At 35.3% G+C, this 18,588-nt stretch overlaps 2 protein-coding genes across 3 annotated transcripts; both read right to left on the bottom strand.

Annotated features, from left to right (window-relative positions):
* Positions 1-4,572: 4,572 nt before the first annotated feature.
* On the bottom strand, positions 4,573-5,595 carry LOC141668109 (uncharacterized). The gene has a single exon (XM_074474809.1). It carries the CDS (start codon positions 5,479-5,481, stop codon positions 4,738-4,740), a length of 744 nt encoding a protein of 247 aa, XP_074330910.1. The 5' UTR covers positions 5,482-5,595; the 3' UTR covers positions 4,573-4,737.
* Positions 5,596-5,849: 254 nt separating this feature from the next.
* Positions 5,850-13,044, bottom strand: LOC141668097 (phosphoribosylaminoimidazole carboxylase, chloroplastic). 2 transcript variants are annotated; one of them, XM_074474792.1, is made up of 16 exons: positions 12,769-13,044; positions 12,341-12,556; positions 11,671-11,782; positions 11,472-11,534; positions 11,214-11,352; positions 10,552-10,607; positions 10,297-10,370; positions 10,051-10,198; positions 9,641-9,814; positions 8,349-8,436; positions 8,152-8,268; positions 7,436-7,533; positions 7,218-7,335; positions 7,039-7,133; positions 6,508-6,614; positions 5,850-6,177 (listed from the first exon to the last, which is right to left on the bottom strand). In XM_074474792.1, exons 1-16 carry the CDS (start codon positions 12,972-12,974, stop codon positions 6,084-6,086), a joined length of 1,905 nt encoding a protein of 634 aa, XP_074330893.1. In that variant the 5' UTR covers positions 12,975-13,044; the 3' UTR covers positions 5,850-6,083. The 2 variants fall into 2 exon arrangements, with proteins under 2 accessions (XP_074330893.1, XP_074330900.1); XM_074474799.1 differs by lacking the exon at positions 5,850-6,177 and having other exon boundaries at positions 6,538-6,674; positions 12,769-13,043.
* Positions 13,045-18,588: the final 5,544 nt, after the last annotated feature.

Genomic DNA, 18,588 nt, shown 5'->3' with positions numbered 1-18,588 from the left:
TCACATCCCACTTATCAAGCTAGTCGAATTAATTCAACTTAATAATAATAATCTACATTAAGGTGAAAAACAAAGTGTTCAGTATCACTCATGACAACCTCAGTTCCATCATCTTCATCTCCAACAACTACATTTTACAATAATATATAAATATTAGTGTAAAACAATCATCAACCATTTACAAACAAAAATAAGAAAGGAAGAAAAGAAGATACAATTAATCAATAACATTTACCTTCGACCCCATTCAACCAATTGCGAGTGCATAACAATGCCTCCGCATTTTCAGGAGTAATACAATTACGATACTTGCTAATAATCTGACATGCGGTACTAAAACAAGACTCCGAAGCAACCGTAATTATAAATATGCTTAAAATATCTCATGCCATGACTGATAATAATAGTGCACTCCTACTAGTATTGTTCTTCATCCATTAAGTGCACATGACAAACAAAGAAATAGGAAGGCACGTTAAGGAACCTGTTTGGAGAAAGAAGCGGCACAATAAAACAAAAATAGAGGTCAATAGTGCTTAAAAGCTGTTTAGTTCTCGAAACTTTTGAAATCCATTCACAAAATTTTCTTTATCAATATCGCAAATTTTTTATCTCTATTAGCTAAAATCGCCCAAATATGTATTTAAGTCAAGTATGATTTTAGTTCATACGGTTGCTGAAGTATGAAGATAGTCTGATGATATTTAATAAATGACTAAGAGGCGTAAAAAAGTATGTGGGTAATATCGGTAATATGGGTAATCATGTGTTTGGCCCATTTAATTTTAATAAAAGTGTGATATTTACGCGGTCCAAGCCCATTTAAAAATATGTGATATTTGTTTGACCCCGTTTAACATATATGAATCGAGTTGGGTTGGATAAATGAATATGAGTCGTTTTTGTTTTTATCACCCTAATCCCTATTTAGATAATTTTTCTTACTTTTTTCCTTATAGGAAAACTTTTTTTTCCGGCCAGATAATTATTGTTTACTCATCTATTGTCGTTCCATTTAAATATATGCATTACTTTATTCGCTCTTTCTATTTCTATTATCCATACATACAGACATTGTTTTACTGCTTAAATTTTCTTCAGTTTCGGACAAAAGATGTTTATAAAAACGACTTATCTACTCTTTTAAAAGATGTTTATGAAAATGATTTGTCTACTCTTTCATTTCTTACATTTCGTATACCTTTTTTCGTTAAGTATTGGTACTATTTAAAACTCATTTAGCAAAAAAAATTGTTTTACTGAATATCTTTCATACATACATACATATATATATTATAATATAAATATATATTATATATAGGTAAGTGATCAAATAGAAACCATTAAAATAGAAACTCAAATGGAATCCAAGAGAAACAACCTCTATATGACATCACCCACCCCCTAGATCACATCACTCACCTCCAAGATCACATAACCTATCTGGGGCCTACTTCCGGACCCCCAAAATCCACCCCAGTCTTACTGGGCCTCCCCAAGGCTCGAATTATAATCCCAAATAGGCCTCAGCCATGCAAAATAAACCCCGATGGGCCCTAATAGGCCCCACCTTGGCCCACTAGGCCCCACCGCGACCCCAACCTAACCCTGCCAAGGCCCACCCTTGGGGCCCACCTCGGGCTCCGTTACCATTTTTATCATCCTAAAAGTTAAATTTCCATTTAGTTTCTATTTTAATGATTTTTATTAGAGTAGCCCCCTATATATACAGGAAAATGATCAAATACAAACCAAATTTAAAATAGAAACTAGGAACTAGGAACTAATCTAAGACATTAGATTAGATATTTAATGGTTCCCCTAAAAGCACCACACCCAACTAATCTATATCCAACCACACACAATTTCAGCTTTTTCCCTCAGTTTTCAATTTAATTTTTCCTTTCAAACCTTAAGTTTTTTTTCAAAATCCGATTTCACTGTATTTTTCTCCATCTCTCAACGATCGATTTGCATACCATATGTATTATATTTCGAAGTAATTTTAAAAAAAAATATTTGATTTCTAGTTTTTATTGTATATTAGTTTCTATTGGAGTAGCCCTATATATTGCATTGACAAAACAATAGACTAAACTCTGAATCTAACGAATAGAGGTAACTGCCCGACCGAAAAGACATTGATTGTCGTATACATATGTTGGGCTTACTAAGCAGACCTAACTCCACATTAGTATGATATTGTCCGCTCTGGGTCGAGCCCGCATGGATTTGTTTTTGGGTACCTCTCAAAAGGCCTCATACTAATGGAGTTAACTAGTTGCTTATATTCTAGCAATATGTCCCTCCCTCAAACGATGTGGGACAACTCCTAACAATCTCCCCCTTCACACATTGGGCTCGACATCTGTCGGATCTGCCTCCTGATTGTGTGATATGGCTCCCCTCTTGACCCATACTGGAAGTCCATCTGGCTATCTGCTCCCCCTAGGCCCACCTGCCTTTTTGTTGAGCCCATCCTGAGTTAGCCCATCCGCCTTTTCCTAAGTCCATTCTGAGAGTCAATTTAATATTGTTATGGACCGTTATAATCATAGCTCTGATACCACTTGTTGGACTTGCTAAGCAGACCTAACTCCACATTAGTATGATATTGTCCGTTATGGGTAGAGCCCGCACGGATTTATTTTTGGAAACCCCCAAAAGGCCTCGTACTAATGGAGTTAACTGGCTGTTTATATTATAACAATCTGCCCTTTCCACAAACGATGTGGGACAACTCCTACCAACATATCCAGGAAAAAGAGAAATAAAATGTTATAAACATTTGAATTTCCATCAGGTTTTAAAAAAATGCCTTAAATACTTAAGACGGGCAATATGATATTCCCTCCGTCCCGGTCAATTCTTTACATTTGGTTTGAGCACGGAGGTTAAGAAATATATATAAAATAGTGAATAAGAGAAAGAAAAGGGGCTGAAGTGGTGAAACCCGTTAATTTTTAATGTATAAAAGAGAGATAGTGGAGTAAAAATAGTGTGAAAACAAAGAAAAAGTGGGAAAGTGGTGTTACACATGGACTATTTTTGATAAATTTTGAAATGTAAAGCATTGGATGAGACATCCAAAAAAAGAAAATGTAAAGAAATAGTTGGGACAGAGGGAGCAACTAGCATTCAACCTTGCTAGTCTGACCAAAAACTAAAGCAGTCCGCTAAATGTCCCTTGGGGATTTGGCCTTTTATTTAGGGATTTGGCCTTTTATTCAAACTCAGATATACCATAGGAGAAGACCTGAAGGCATGACTTAAAACAAGGTTAATTCTAAAAACAGGGCGACCTGGAGGGAACATGAAAGATTAAGACCAAATGCGTGTCAGAATCCTGACCAAAATATTTCACTAGGCAAGAATATCAGTAGCTACAAGCCTAAATCGTGTTGTTTCAGAGTTCAAACTTATGAGCTATCTGGACTATAAATCACAGTACATGAAAGGAAAGATCATCATGAATACTTATCGGAGAATGTCATGAAATTCAACCTGGTTAAACTTACTTTTGACATATGTTCCCCTGTCATCCCAACCACACAGTCCATAACCAACAAAACCATTATATAAACTATGACAAGTACAATATAAACACTTACACTACTCAGTTAGAGATCAATACAGCACCATGATCTAGCTATATGTACCTCAATATTACACAATTAGCTAGTTTGCATAGCTACTAGGCACAAAGGGTCTTCAGAGCACAACGTCATTTTACAATCAAGGATGCAATTCATTGTCATTGCTAAAAACACGCAACGCAGCACAACTGCAAAAAGGAGACAGATCTCTGGTCTAACTATAGTTGAACAAACTCTGAATAAAAATATATGGATCGCCAGATGAATAAAAGTGGAACCTTTCTGCACAAACTTAATGACTTCGTCATAGACAATGTCCTAGATATTCAAAGTTACATTTGTTTCCAGTTTTAGGACTGAAAAACACGATAAATAGCACTAAACCTAGCAAGCCTGAGAAATACTAATGCAGCCTGCTTAATGTCCTCAATGGCTTTGGACTCCTATATACAACTCAGACACGACAAAAGACCTACAGAGGTGACTTAAAAGAAGATTTAGTTTTAACAACAGGGCTGACTATAAAAACATTTAGTCCTAACAACAAGACTAACTGTGAAGAAGTTTTGGTTCTAACAGAAGCTTAATTGGGGGAAGCATCTAAGAGCGCCAAGGGTAAGTATGTATAATTCTGACATCTTTCACTATACAAACTTTTCAATAGCGACAAGCCTGCAATCCATCAATTTTGAACTTACGGAATATCTGGACCTTAACTAATTCATACACAAAAGGGAAGACCATTGTTTTAAAGGGGGGAAAATATGGGAAGACCATTGTGTATACCAAAATATTATCTTTAAATACTTAAGTGGTGAGGTGTAAAACAAAATCACTAGGTACCTTGAAACTATGTTCTTGCACAAATAGCAATCTGCTATCAACATCCAATATAATTTTAACAGAACAGAATACTCGAAGCATAAATATTCAACATATAGGCAGTAATTAAAAGCATGTTTAACGAAATCTAAAATTGTCGCTAACTGTCACTGTTTGACCCACTCAATTTATCATCATCATAACATATAATGTCAATTACAAACACAACCATACAGGTAACAAACTACGATCCAACTAGTAACAAAACCTAACCTTCACCACCACACAAACCTTTTCCTCCCATCACAACTTCTCTAACTCAAAACACCACTAGCAACGAAAACAACACGTAAATGAGAAAACACGCATACGCAATCAACCCACGATGCTCATCCCCACACGAGGCCAACTCAACCAAAAGCCTCGTACAAACCCTCGTACTCCACACCACAAAAACACCTGTAACCGCAAAAATAACCACCCCACCTTGCGGAACAAACAACGACAATGCAGACAATATAACAATGGGCAACATACAGTAACCGATCAAACTCAAACACCGGTACAAGTCCAAATTACCATTACGACCAGCTAACATATTAAACACAACATAAAGAAACAATGCTGACACCGTAACCCAGCCCAAAATAATCCCGAAATGTAATTTTCCAGCTAGTAATTGAAACAATCCAAATGCCATTAGAAAAATAAACGGGCCGGAAAGATCAGCGTGTTCGTGTAAATCAGGATTAAGTTTGAAGGGATTGAGAATTGAAATTGTTTTATGCCAGATTTGTTTAGTGTTGATACCCAGTTCTTCGAGAAGAGGAGGCTCGTCCTCGAATCCGCCACCGATGACGGTGGCGGAAGCGCCGTAGAGGGGTGGAGGGAGTGACGTGGCAGCGGTGCCGATGTCGAAGGACATGAAGGGGAGAGAGGAAGGGGTGGAGCGAGGAGGTTGGAAAGGGGCAGTGGCGGGACGGTTGCGTTGGGCGGTGGGGTTAGGGTTTGGGTTGTTGCCGGAGGGGAAGATTACCGGCGGTACGTTGAATTGTTTGGCCATGGTGCAGGGGATTGATGAAATTAGAAGAGGGGATTTAATTGGGGTTGTGGGTTTACCAGATCTCTCTCTCTCTCTCTCTCTCTCTCGGGGATAATAAGTTTTTTAAGCTGAGTGTATTTATGGTCAAGTAAGGTGAATAATTTTACTAACAAGATTTGGATTTTACATACAGAATATTGATATGTTTTTTATGTTTTTATGTTTTTAATAACTTTTAATTTTTAGGAAATAAGAAAATTCTTTAGTTTCGATTTGCTTTCAAGAGATGGGATATTTTCATGTCTTTAAAAGTTACCTCTGTAATTTAAGTTAGATATAATAATCTCTTGAATTCAGTTTCTTTTAGGATTCATTAAGGTCGTGGGGAGTAAAGGTGTAATTTACCTAGCTCATACAAATTGTCAGTAACCTACATAATAATACTACCAAAAAAATTACATAGTTTTACATGGCACAATCCCCTGGAAGGGAAAGCCTAATACAATAATTTCAATATGCCGGTGGTATTGTCTCTACAAATCCCCCTCCGGTGCAGATTCTTCTTTGGATTGGCTTTGCAGAGTACACTATGCACACAAAACATCAGCACATAGAACAGGCACTCACGAGTTGAGGTAAGCTTCCCAACCACCTTTTTCCAACTTATCTGCTTTCACCAAGACCGTCTCTTTTGTGTCCTCTAGGTACTGAGCCATTCTGAAAATAAGGGTTGCAGGTGATCTCTTGTTATGGAGTTGCTTCGTTTACTTAAAATAAATGATAAATGGGCTGACACGCTGGAATTTGCACTATTTTGGAGTAAATTATAATATTTACCCTTCCCTCCATTTCCAGTTCTAACGAATTTATACTAGGATTAGTAGTTCTGGCATTTCTAAAACAAACTAATCACCCATCAGTTGCATCAACGGGGCATCCTAATGTGTTAATGTCTTAACATTATAAAGAAAACAACAAACTCGTTATAAAATGCACGTCTCCCGAGCGCATATCGGCATGTGTGTACAAACTAACACAAGAGAGTACCTTCCTTGTAGGTTAGCATCGCCAACACCCAACATCCTAACTGCAAGAAGACCTGCATTGGTGGCATTGTTTATAGCAACTGTAGCAACTGGGACACCTCTTGGCATCTGCGAATTGACCAGAAAGGAACCAGTAATTTAAGACCAACTCTCCAAGGTAGTAATTTACTGAAAAGCAGAAACCGCAGAGCTTAAAATGATGAAGATTTAATTTGCAAAATTAGGGCACATTAAGGGTAAATGTGATGATCATAAAGCAAGCTTATGTAAAAATTGACAGCTCAAAGAGACACCCCCCCCCCCCCCCTACACGCACACAAAAAACTTATGGTACTGTCATGTCATTCAAGTACATCAGTATTTCAGATCTTCATTGACTAATGCTATCCTTTTTTTCTTTTGAGTTGCCAAATGACTAAAGTTTTTCTTAATTGGTTTAAGATAGGAAATCCATTTACATGAAATCTTCCACACTGAAAATCACAATAATTATCGCAAAATACACTATATCAGTATACTACAAAAACATTACCTGCACGATTGAGAGAAGTGAGTCAAGTCCATCCAGTGCTGAAGCCCGCACCGGTACACCAATTACAGGCAAGGGGGTCAATGCAGCTACCATGCCTTTAATCAACAGTTGTTAGTGTGGAGCTAATAATATTATTATAGATTAGAAGGACATTGCAAGGCATGGTGACATATTCTAACCTGGCAAGTGAGCAGCACCACCAGCACCAGCAATAATTACCTGGACACCTCGCTCCATTGCAGAAGTAGCATAGGAAAACATCAATTCAGGGGTCCGATGTGCTGAAACTATTCTCACCTGAAAATCCACTGTCATGATGGTCTACAAAGATCTAGACAGTAATATATAGCTGAACTACTATGTGAACCACGATAAGGTAATGGTGTATGAAAGTAACCTCAACAGTCACACCAAACTCATTCAGAACTTTTGCTGCATCCTTCATTACAGGAAGATCTGAATCAGAGCCCATTATGATCCCAACACGCGGAGCAGCTGAATTGATATTTTTTAAGAGAAAAATCGAAAGCTTAGGAACATTGGAGAAGTGATTGCTTATGTTAAAAAATAAACCGTCTAATAAGTTGTTGTCACTGGATCCCTGTTAAACTTGATAATTTTACAGCAAGATCTTAACAAAACTACAAACATGCTGCACTTCAATGATTACTAACTTACTTGAAACAACTAACTTAGAGCTACAATTATTTTGTGCCCAGTTTACTTAAACAACTAGGCTGAAATTAACTTCAGTTGTGAAATTTATATAGCCATGAATAGTTTTGCAACAGATGTTTCATAAATTCAGAGTTACATGTTATACTATACTTATATAAGTTGACTACATGGATCTCATCCTAGAAGAATGTTAAAATGTTGTTCATAAATATTTAAATAAATTTACCATAGTTAAAAAAAAAGTTCATACTCATGGAAATAGACAGAGGAAAAAACTACCAAGTCCGAATTCTAGGTCAATAAGTTGCTGGAGATATACCGAACAAAGTTGACTGTTGATGTATCTCAGCATGCAAATTCAGTCTGTAAATTCTTGACTAGCACTACAAGGTTCAAATCAGAAAAATATTATTAATAATTGATTGAAAAAAAAACCTGCTGGCTGATTATCAGTACTTCCATCCGCTAGCATTGATTTCAATTGAGCTTCAACAATCCCCAAAGAGGGACCAACAATTGTTACATGGCCCATCTTCCGTTGCTTTCGCATTTCTACAGCATCAAAGATCCTTTGAAGTAAGAAGGCACTGAATGACATGACTGCAAAATAAAAAAGTTAAAAAAAATTCTACCTGGTTTGTCATACCAATGAACGTTTGCACCAGGGATTTTCAAGGCCCTTTTGATGATTTGATTAGCAATGATGAAACCTGGTTCGCCCTACATGCATAAATGAACTAACAACTGAAACCAAATATAAAATTATCTAGGATAAAGCAGCAGCAATAATATTTCAGTGTGTAATATAAGCCACCATGGAAAGAAGAATTTTGTACGCAACCAAGACATCACCAACAGAAGGAAGAAAAGACTTTTATAAGGAAAGTAAATAGACTGTCCAAATAAAGTCGGCAACTCGACATAACATATTTAGATATGTAATCCAAACTATTAAAACCCTCTTTTACAATTCACACATTCTGAAAATTATTTTAGGCTAAATTTTACAACTAAATTTTAACATTAGGATCCATGAATAATGTACCCATTAAAATTGCAAACCACAGTAAGTAGCAAATAGTAGTGTTGTAATCTTTTGCAGAATAAAAAAATCTCGTAGCACAGGATATATGCTAAGCTGGAAAACAATATATTGTTAAGTAGGTTCCAAGCGAAAAGTGAGATCAATCCAGTCTATGGCGTACTGTCAGTCCTCAATACTTTACAGTCCTATACATATTACGATGCTTTGATAAATTTGATGATCTGGAGAACTTATCAAACTTATTGGAAGCACAACTTCCTATGCAATAGAACAATTTGTTCACTGTGCATTACCATCACAGTACACATAGAACAGACATGTAGGCAAACAATATTACGTTTATGAAGAAAGTAAGATCATGTAGTTAATCTTATGAAGAAAGTAAGATCATGTAGTTAATATCTGATATCATATTTATGGCTAAACTTTTAAATAAATTAACCAGCAAATAAATGACTGAAACCTGATAAAGATATTACACAGTGCATATATGTCTTAGATATACTCATATAGCAGGGTTGGGAAAGGGTCATCTGTACACTACTGTACTTCAATGTATGTTTGCATAAAAAGGGGCTGTTTCAAAATTTCAAAGCTAATAAAGCAGACAAAAAGTGGGCACTCTGACAAACATGACTAACACAACCTTGCTTAAAGCAGAATCTTTTCTAAAAGTAACAAGGTGTAATGGAAGTCCGTGTTTGCGATTTTCGCATACTCCTACTACCTCTCACCAACCAACTCTATCCCTCAGTTCAGGCGCATGTGTTTACATATAACCAAATGTACTTGTGTATGCAAGTTCTGTCGGTAATCATGTTATTTAAACATTGAGGAATTTCAATTCAAAGTAGCGCAAGCAAAGGAAAAACATTTTACCTCATCTTCTCCTAGTATATTGTACATAATAGCAGCTGAAGTTTTCATTGATGGATCACCGAGAGGCAGACCAACAACTGCTCGTAAATGCTGCTCATACTGTGATGTGAAGCAAGCTTCGATAGTGTGATGGCCACTATTATGAGGTCTAGGAGCTACTTCATTTAGTAAAATCTGGACAAAGAAAAGAATGAACCACTAAGTAGAAGACTCGCAAGCAATGAAGAGTGGAAAGGATTATAAGAACACCAAGCACACTCGTACTTAATATATACATGACATGGCAGATGTATGGAGATAAATTTTTAAGACTTGACAGTTTCCACTTTTTGTCCAAATGTTAGTTATGGATACTTAAAAGCAAAAATAAGAAAATAGAATTCCAAGCATACACTGATCCTTTATACAACCTGACCATCAGCAGTCAAAAACAACTCTACAGCAAACACGCCAGCACCTTCTAATGAGCTTACAGCTCGGCCCGCAACATCAGTTGCAAGTTTCATGATCTTCCATTGTACGTTAGCAGGTGCCTTAACAATGTGACATATGTTTTCCCTGTGAATGGAATTTTAGTACAAATATGATAATATGGTTTGTTTAATATTAAATTTATATTATAAACAAAAGACATGATATTGCATTGATTGGCTTACTTGTGCATAGTTTCAACAACTGGATAGCAGCGAATAGAGTCATCTCTTCCTCTTGCAACAATTACAGATAGCTCCTAAAAAATATGGAGATGTTATTTATAAATTATGCTCATGCATCTTATCATCAGTGGCAGCATTAACCACCAACTCTTATAAAAAAAAATTAGAACCTATAGAAGGAAATTTGCTAATAAAACCTAATCCCAAATTCACTAAAAAAAGCCCCGTAGATAAAACAAAACATTAAATTCAAACCTTAACAAAAGGTGCCCATTTCTCTGCGTACAAACCATGAGAAAATCCACCAAGAGCTGCACATGGTTATCAAGACGAATCAAATATCAAAACTTCTTCAACTTGTTACAGTTAAAACTTGTTCTGTAATCCCAGCTATATAAGAATAAATATTTTACTCCATATGCAAACCATTATAATTTAAGCACATACTATTAAGAACGGAAAAGAAGTACCATCTATTTAACATCCAGACTACAATAAATATAGAGCATGGCTATCACATCACCAATTCGAGAAGACCATTGTTTTCAGGAAACCATTGTAACTACATAACAACATCAAAAAAACCATTGGTGATTGGTACATAAAAGAGACGACCATTTTTTACAGGAAACCATTGTGGATACTTATAAATTATCTTTAAATATTTGAGTGGCGAGAAGTATAACAAAATCACTAAGTATCTTCAAACTGTGTTCTGGTACACATAACAATCTGCTATCAACATCCAATATAATTCTAACACAACAGAGTAAATCTGGGTTAGGTTTGAAGGGATTGAGAATTGAATTTTTTTTGCGCCAGGTTTGTTGAATATCACAGAAAATAGGTCGGCCTTCTAGTCACTTTCCGAATGCCTCCTTCATTGTGGGGAGGGTAAAGAGCATCCAATATCTTACCATTTAAAGCAGAGGCAAGGTCCTCCTCTGATTTCGCAACGGCATTGCCACGACCATCGTAAGCCAGCCTTCTACTTTTTAACATAAGAGGATACCCAAATTGGTCACCTGCTCTTCTAGCACTTTCAAGATCATTCAACTGTCACACAGCAATAGCCTTTGTCAGAACTCAGAACACTGAAGCATTTAGTATTTTTTTTATAAAAGAGTGTTATTTTACGATGATAAAAATCAATACTGGACCTCCTAAGTATTGACCTGCATAAATTCAGGAAGTGGAATATCGTGTTTTGAAAAATGGACTTTTTGAAGATATTTATCCTGCGAAGGCAAAAGAGAAATTTAAATAACTGTATTAGTCAACCGAACTCTGATCAAAACTGAAAAAAAAATAATAAAGCAAAAATGTCTAGCAACAATTTTCGCAATTTGGGTTCCCTTTAGTAAATTATTGTACCTGAATAATGCGGATTGTGGAGGCTTTAGGCTGACAATTCACACCCTGTTGTTCGAGTTTCTCCAGAGTGGTGGCATCAACATGCTCGATTTCAACCGTCAATACTCCACATCTACATAATAAAATAAGGAATAGTTTCTGAACTAAGTCATAAGTTTACTCCTAACATTCAAATTAACTGATCACATCCTTACATATGCAGTGATGTTAATAACTGTTATACTTTGATCTCTAAATAACTGCAATTCAGTAAATATTTTTTTTTCCCGTCTGAACTTATATCAATTTCGTTGTGAAATATCACTATAAATAACATTATAAATAAATATGTAATAAGCTTTACAACTTTCACAGTCAAACATAAAGGCACAAACTAGTGATGAGTAAAACTTATATTTTTCACCAGGAAAATTATTAGCTACCTCTACTCCAAAAGAAAAGACTAAATTACAAAGGTAAAGCAAATCTAACACACGTAAATTTGAAACATATATGAACATGTCATACATGTCCCTAGCATTATAACCTAGAGTCCTATAGGATACCCGTCTTCCCTTTTTAACAAAAGGTAAAGCAACCGAATTCTCATGGAGACTTGTGTGCATGACTAATTATATTACGAAATCGAGTGTTCACATTAAAATGTAAATAAAACACAAAAAAATCTAACCTTTTTGAGAATTCCTCAACAGTGGCACTATCATCATAACTTCCGACCATATGGTAATCTGCTAATCCACTAGCAGGGCAATTCTCCATGGGGTCCAAAATAACAACTTTAATTGCCATTTGTGAAGCTGCTTGACACAACATTCGACCCAATTGACCTCCTCCCAAAACACCAACAACAGTTTCTGACAACCCATGAACAGCTTCAATACTCTCCCTATACACACACACATATACACACAAATTGCTCAATACAACTCACTTGGGTAACATTAAAAATACCATTTTTACACAAACCTTATTAAAAAAAAATCAGATACAACTTACAAGTCATTAAAATAAACAACCCATCATTTTTACACAACCCCCATGTTACAAAAATCAAATAAAAGTGATTTTTAAACTATAAAAACAGATTAAAAAACATACTTTTTGATATGTGGGGAAGAATCTTGAACACCAGCCATTGAAGAAGAAGCTCTGCAACTGAAAAGCTTGGAAGAAGATAAAAGGGGTTGTTGAGGATTATAAGAAGATGTTAAAGAAGAAGAAAAAGGGTTGAAAAACAAAGGATTGTTGGACTTGAAATTGAAATTGTTGGCGCAAAAGGATGGTGATAGAGTGTGGCTTAGCATCTTTCTCAATCACTCCTTGGCTGCGTTAAACTTATGTTGCACAGCTTAGAGTGGCCGCTGGAATTTTGAATTCATACAATGATATATTTTTCTTTTACTTTTTGAAAAAATGTTACTTTTTCTTAACGAGCAGCGGTGAATAGCCCCTCAAATTAGTATTAAAAATGACATTTTTGTAAATATTTTCACTCATATTTTTTAAATTTGACCAGTGGGGCGACCCATATTCATAAATCAACTAATTCATATATAAATATGCAAAGATCCATGGACAATTCATATCTTAATGATATTTAAAATTATTAAAAAATTAATTATCAATATTAAAAAGATCAAATATATTACTAAAAATAGATTTGTTATTATATCAAATCAATTACAGATCCACAATTCATGTCTTCAGTAATTCAAATTCAAAAATCATTACTACGTTCCTTGATAATCATTATCTTCTTCTTCTTTCTTTGTTACAGGCCATATACATGAATCTGAATAATTGTATACATCATCGCCTCATATTGAATTAGTTGTACCGATGATTTGTTATCTATTGTGCAATCGTACGTCCAATAATGTTTAACAAAACCTATTTTTTTGTTTTACAGTAATGATTATCGATGGACTAATCGCATAACGTTGAAGCGTTAAATGGGAGCAAACGTTCTACTACCTTCCATAACCTCGGGTCTGGTATGAATCGGCATAATCATATTATTTCTTCTATGTTTTGTTAAACGTTGGTATTCATAGGACTAATTACATAACAAAGAAGCTATGAATGGGAGCAAACGCTCTACTATCTTTGATGACAACGGTCCTGGTATGAATCTGCATAATCATACTATCTCTTTATTTTTTAAGCTTTTTCTTTGTTTCAAGGTCGTACACCACGACCTCTTGGTTCATTATCTCCTTCATCCGCATTATTTAAATACTGTTTTATTTCTGTTTGTACTTCCAATGATTATTAATTTACTATTATTTTATATGCAGGTTAATTGTTTGATAAAATGCTTGAACCAGTTTTCACGAACAAGATGGGTATGTACTACAATGAACCAGTTTTCAAAAACATGATGGGTATGTAGTACACGAGAGTAAATACAATCAAATTAGGGAGGTTCGTTTCTCTCATTTAACTAATCATTTGGCATTAATTTAATTTGATGCAGAGACCTTAACTTGATACAACTATTTTCATTTATCATTGGAGTAATTGATCGTGTTTTTGTAGGTTTTTAATGACCAAATTTCTACTTTTGCGCCTAAACATGATGTTGTAAAAGACATGTCTGTACTTTAACAAGACTAAGATATTTTGTCAACCCTAAGTAAGTTGTATTGTTATTTTAATTTGTACTTTGTACTTGTAACATTTAAAGTCTGTAAAAATGTCAAAGGAGCAGATTGGAGCCTTTTTCTATAAACAGTGTCAAGCCTAAGAATTCTATCTGGAAGAAGATCAAGAAGATCATGACTCAGAAGAATTATGAAGAAGTTTGGAGTTGAATAAATCTGTTTTAGGAAAAATACTCTAAGTCAAGATCTCTACAAGTCACAGATTTAATGTTATAGAGAAGTCATTCGAGAACTCCAAAATGGCTTATCGAGAAGTCAGGAAAGCTACTAGAGAACTCAGAGATATCGACAAGCCAAATTTAAGAACTGAAGATTGGAGATACCGACAAGTCATTTCTTCACTAGAGAACTCAGAGTTATCGACAAGTCTACATTCATTAGAGAACTCTGAGTTATCGATAAGTCAAGTTCCACTAGAGAACTCAGAGATATCGATAAGTCAAAATTCACTAGAGAACTCAGAGATATTGACAAGATCACTAGAGTACTCTGAGATATCGACAAGTTAATTTTGCTAGAGAACTCTGAGATATCGACAAGTCAAGAAGCCACTAGAGAATTAAGAGTTATCGATAAGTCAAAGTGCAGATGTGAAGACTAGAGATCTCGACAAACCTAAATTCTCTTATAGAGAACTGAAGACCTCTACAAGCCAAACTAAATATAGAGTACTAGAGATCTCGATAAGCCGATATACTTATCGAGATGTCAAGTGTCCTATAGACCTAAACTGGAGATCTCGAGGTACAATCTCAAAGTACAAAGTTACAGATCAGTTCAATATCCAAGATAAACAACCAACAAACAATCCAAACAGCTGGATTGACAAGTCTACAAAAAGCAGCTTAAAGAATGTGCAAGATCAATGGTAAATATTAACTGATAGAGGAAGATCAATGTGAATACGGGATGCTAAAGATATGCTAAGCCAGAAATGGAAGATCTACTTTTCTATAAATAGAAATGACAAGTGAAAGGCATATGTCATAGCCTATTCGTTTATTCGAGGATTTAACTCAACTCAAATAAGAATGTAATAAGTAAATAGTGGATCTATCGTCAGAGAGATCTCACAAAGTAACATTTGTCAAAGGGTTAAGAAACATTATTCATCTACAGACTTGAAGACTTAATTCACTGGAAGAAGCTCAAGAAATTGGTCAAGCCTCAGTGATATAAATCAAGATTGTGGATTTAATCAAGTGACAGAGATCTAGTCAAGGTATCAATTAATTACAAGGATTTAGTCTGAAGAAAATCAAGAGTATCAAGGTCAAGGCTTGAAGAAACGTCACGGAAGTTAGTCACTCATGAACCAGACAGTACATCGAGTGTCAACATTGAAGTGGTGGAATTGATTCATAATTGACAGTAATTTTCAGAAGATTTTTAGAAGAATGGTTGCTGCTCAAGATTAGTATTAATTCTCTATTAATTAATTAAGTCAAATAATTTAATTAAGAAAATAAATTATATCTGCAAAGATTAATTTATTGATTAATTGAATTAATTGATTAATTAATTTAGAATTAATATTAAAGATTTTCAGAATTGTTATTAGATTAAAATCTATTAATAATTCAGTAAGACAATTTGATTTGAACTACTATGACAATCGGTATGACAATTGATAGTCATACCGAAAGTCTTGCTAGTTCATTCTGATTGTCTTGCTAGCTATTGGGATTGTCTTGCTAGTTCAAAAGGATAGTCTCACCGAAAGTCCTACCAGTTCAAATGGATTGTCATGCCAGTTCATTTGATTGTCTTGCCGAAAGTCTTGCTGATTCAACTGGATTGTTTTGTTTACTTAAACAACAAAACACAGCAGAAGACATTCATGCAATTATTCAACAGAACACACAAGTCAAGAACACAGCAGAAAACAAAGGCACAACATTTCATTTTTCATCTGCTTTATTCAAGATCAAAATTCTAGATTGTAAAGTTAAATCCAATCCACTAGAATTATTTATCTTGTTCTTGTGTATCAATCTAGCGGATTAAAATACCTAGAACTTAATCTCAAATCGCATTTAGCATTTGATCTTTTAATTGCAAAAATAGAAAAAGTTCATGTCGAATTTATTCTAGATTTGTAATAATTGATTTGAGATTAATCCCTTGTAACCGATACCGTAGTTGTAACACCTTTCAAGTTTAATAAAAGTTTTATTTAACTTGAATTTTGTTTCACCTTTTTATTCCGCATTTTATTCGATTAAACGGTATTGTTTGCATTCAACCCCCCTTCTACAAACAAATTGGGACCTAACAATTGGTATCAGAGCCTTCTGATTAACGTACAAATCTAGATCCTAGACTTTTGTGTTTCTTTCACTTCTTGAATTTTTTATTCACTCAAAAAATTCATAATGACTACACAAAAAGTTGGAACCGTTAAAATTCCACTTTTCGATAAAGAAAATTATGTTATGTGGAAGAAGAAGATGCTACTATTTTTACAAGTTGCTAATCCCAAATATTTGCAAGTGTTAAAGAAGGGTCCAAAAATTCCTATGGTTATTGAACCAGAGGTAATAGAAAATGATGTGGTGATCACCAAAGCGAGAACTTATGTGAAAGATCCCGAGGATTTCTCTCCTGCTGAAATAGAAGAAGCCTCCCTGGATGCTAGCCTTCAATTAATTTTAGTAGATTCCCTTAATCCCTTGATGAATAGACATGTGATGAATTGTAAAGATTCCAAACATATCTGGGAAACTATTGAGATTATTAATGAAGGCACAGAGGAAGTTAGGGAGAACAAGCTAGAAATCCTAACCTCTGAGTATGAATACTTTAAATCCAATCCAGGAAAAGGAATCACTGAAGTGTTTGAGAGGTATAATGCATTGATCAACAACCTGAACATTAATGGTAAATACTATTCCATGAGGGAGGTCAACAAAAAGTTCCTTTTAACACTGCCAACTCATCTCGAACATAGAATCACTGCCATAAGAGAAGCAAGAGATCTGAGTGAGATTTCTTTGGAAAGGCTCTATGGTGTGTTAAAGACTTATGAGTTGGAGCAGATTCAGCAGAAGGAAGTTTACGGGAAAGGAAGAGTGGTCAGCACGTCTACTGCTCTAGTAGCTGATGAACAACAACAACAACCACAATATCAACAACAATCTCAACAGTCAGAAAGAATGGTACAGTCTTCCAAGGTTGAAGATAATGTGATAGTAGCAGAATTTGATCCTCCTACTACAAATCAATCAGGAGATGATTTTTATTCCTTGGAAGAACTGGAGCAATTGGAGGATGAGTCAATGGCCCTGATTGTCAAGAGATTCTCAAATGTCAGATTCAAAAGGAATCCCAAGTTCAAGTACAAGTCCAACTACAACAGATTCCAGAAAGGTGGATCTTCATCCTCTAACACCAGCAGTGGTGGGTATAAAACATGGATGGTTGATCGAAGCACCATTCGATGCTTCAACTGCAATGAGTTGGGACACTTTGCCACAAAATGCAGGAAGCCAAAACAAGCAAGGAAGAACTCTTACGATTCTAATCAAAAGAGTAAATCTGAAAGGGCTTACCTGGCAAAGGGAAGAAGCTGGGATGATACTGACAGTGAAGATGAAGAAGTTGGGAATCTTGCTCTCATGGCTAGTGATGCAAACACCTCATCGTCAAGAAAAGAGGTAAAATTTACTGATGCTGAATTAGTTTATCATCTAGGAGGTTCCTTAGATTGTGCTCTTCGTGATAATGAATTATTAAATCAACAAATCAAAGACCTTGAGAAAGAGGTCAATGAATTAAGACTTGTGCACATTAATCAAGATAAATTAAAAGAACAAGTATCTTTTCTAGAGAATAGAGTTGACTGTTATAGACAACTTGAAACTATTCTCAAAGACAAGATCACCGGTCTTGAGGCTAAGGTTAAAGCTTACTTTAATTCTTGTTCGAAGTCCAAAGAGTTTTACAATAAGCAAGCTGTTAATCAAACATCTGGTATAGGTTATGATTGCAATGCTGCTATTGGAAAATTAGGCATAAACTCCCCTCCTCATGTCTGTGCTAAAGGTAGGGAAGTACCACATGTGCTTAAGGGTGTTGATGAACCCCTCTATAAAGAATCAATTGCTGAACCATTTGATGAGACCTCATTTATTATTCAAGAAGAAATCCGTGCTGAAGATAATGCTAATGAGAAAGCTGTCTCCAAGTCAAGTGTGTCAAAAGTTCCAGTCAAGGTTGTGAAAGCAACTGAGACTAACTCAGACACACATGAGTT

Source organism: Apium graveolens, chromosome 1 (genome assembly GCF_009905375.1).
Source record: "Apium graveolens cultivar Ventura chromosome 1, ASM990537v1, whole genome shotgun sequence".
Lineage (NCBI taxonomy): Eukaryota > Viridiplantae > Streptophyta > Magnoliopsida > Apiales > Apiaceae > Apium > Apium graveolens.
This window is presented reverse-complemented; position numbering and strand designations above follow the sequence as displayed.

Excerpts from the sequence above, each read along its gene's own strand:
- LOC141668109 (XM_074474809.1), bottom strand. The coding sequence starts at position 5,481 with ATGGCCAAACAATTCAACGTACCGCCGGTAATCTTCCCCTCCGGCAAC.
- LOC141668097 (XM_074474792.1), bottom strand. The coding sequence starts at position 12,974 with ATGCTAAGCCACACTCTATCACCATCCTTTTGCGCCAACAATTTCAAT. Across the intron at positions 10,199-10,296 it reads GTTGTTGAAACTATGCACAA|GGAAAACATATGTCACATTG; the intron begins GTAAGCCAATCA and ends TTCCATTCACAG. Across the intron at positions 7,534-8,151 it reads TACTGATAATCAGCCAGCAG|CTGCTCCGCGTGTTGGGATC; the intron begins GTTTTTTTTTCA and ends ATATCAATTCAG.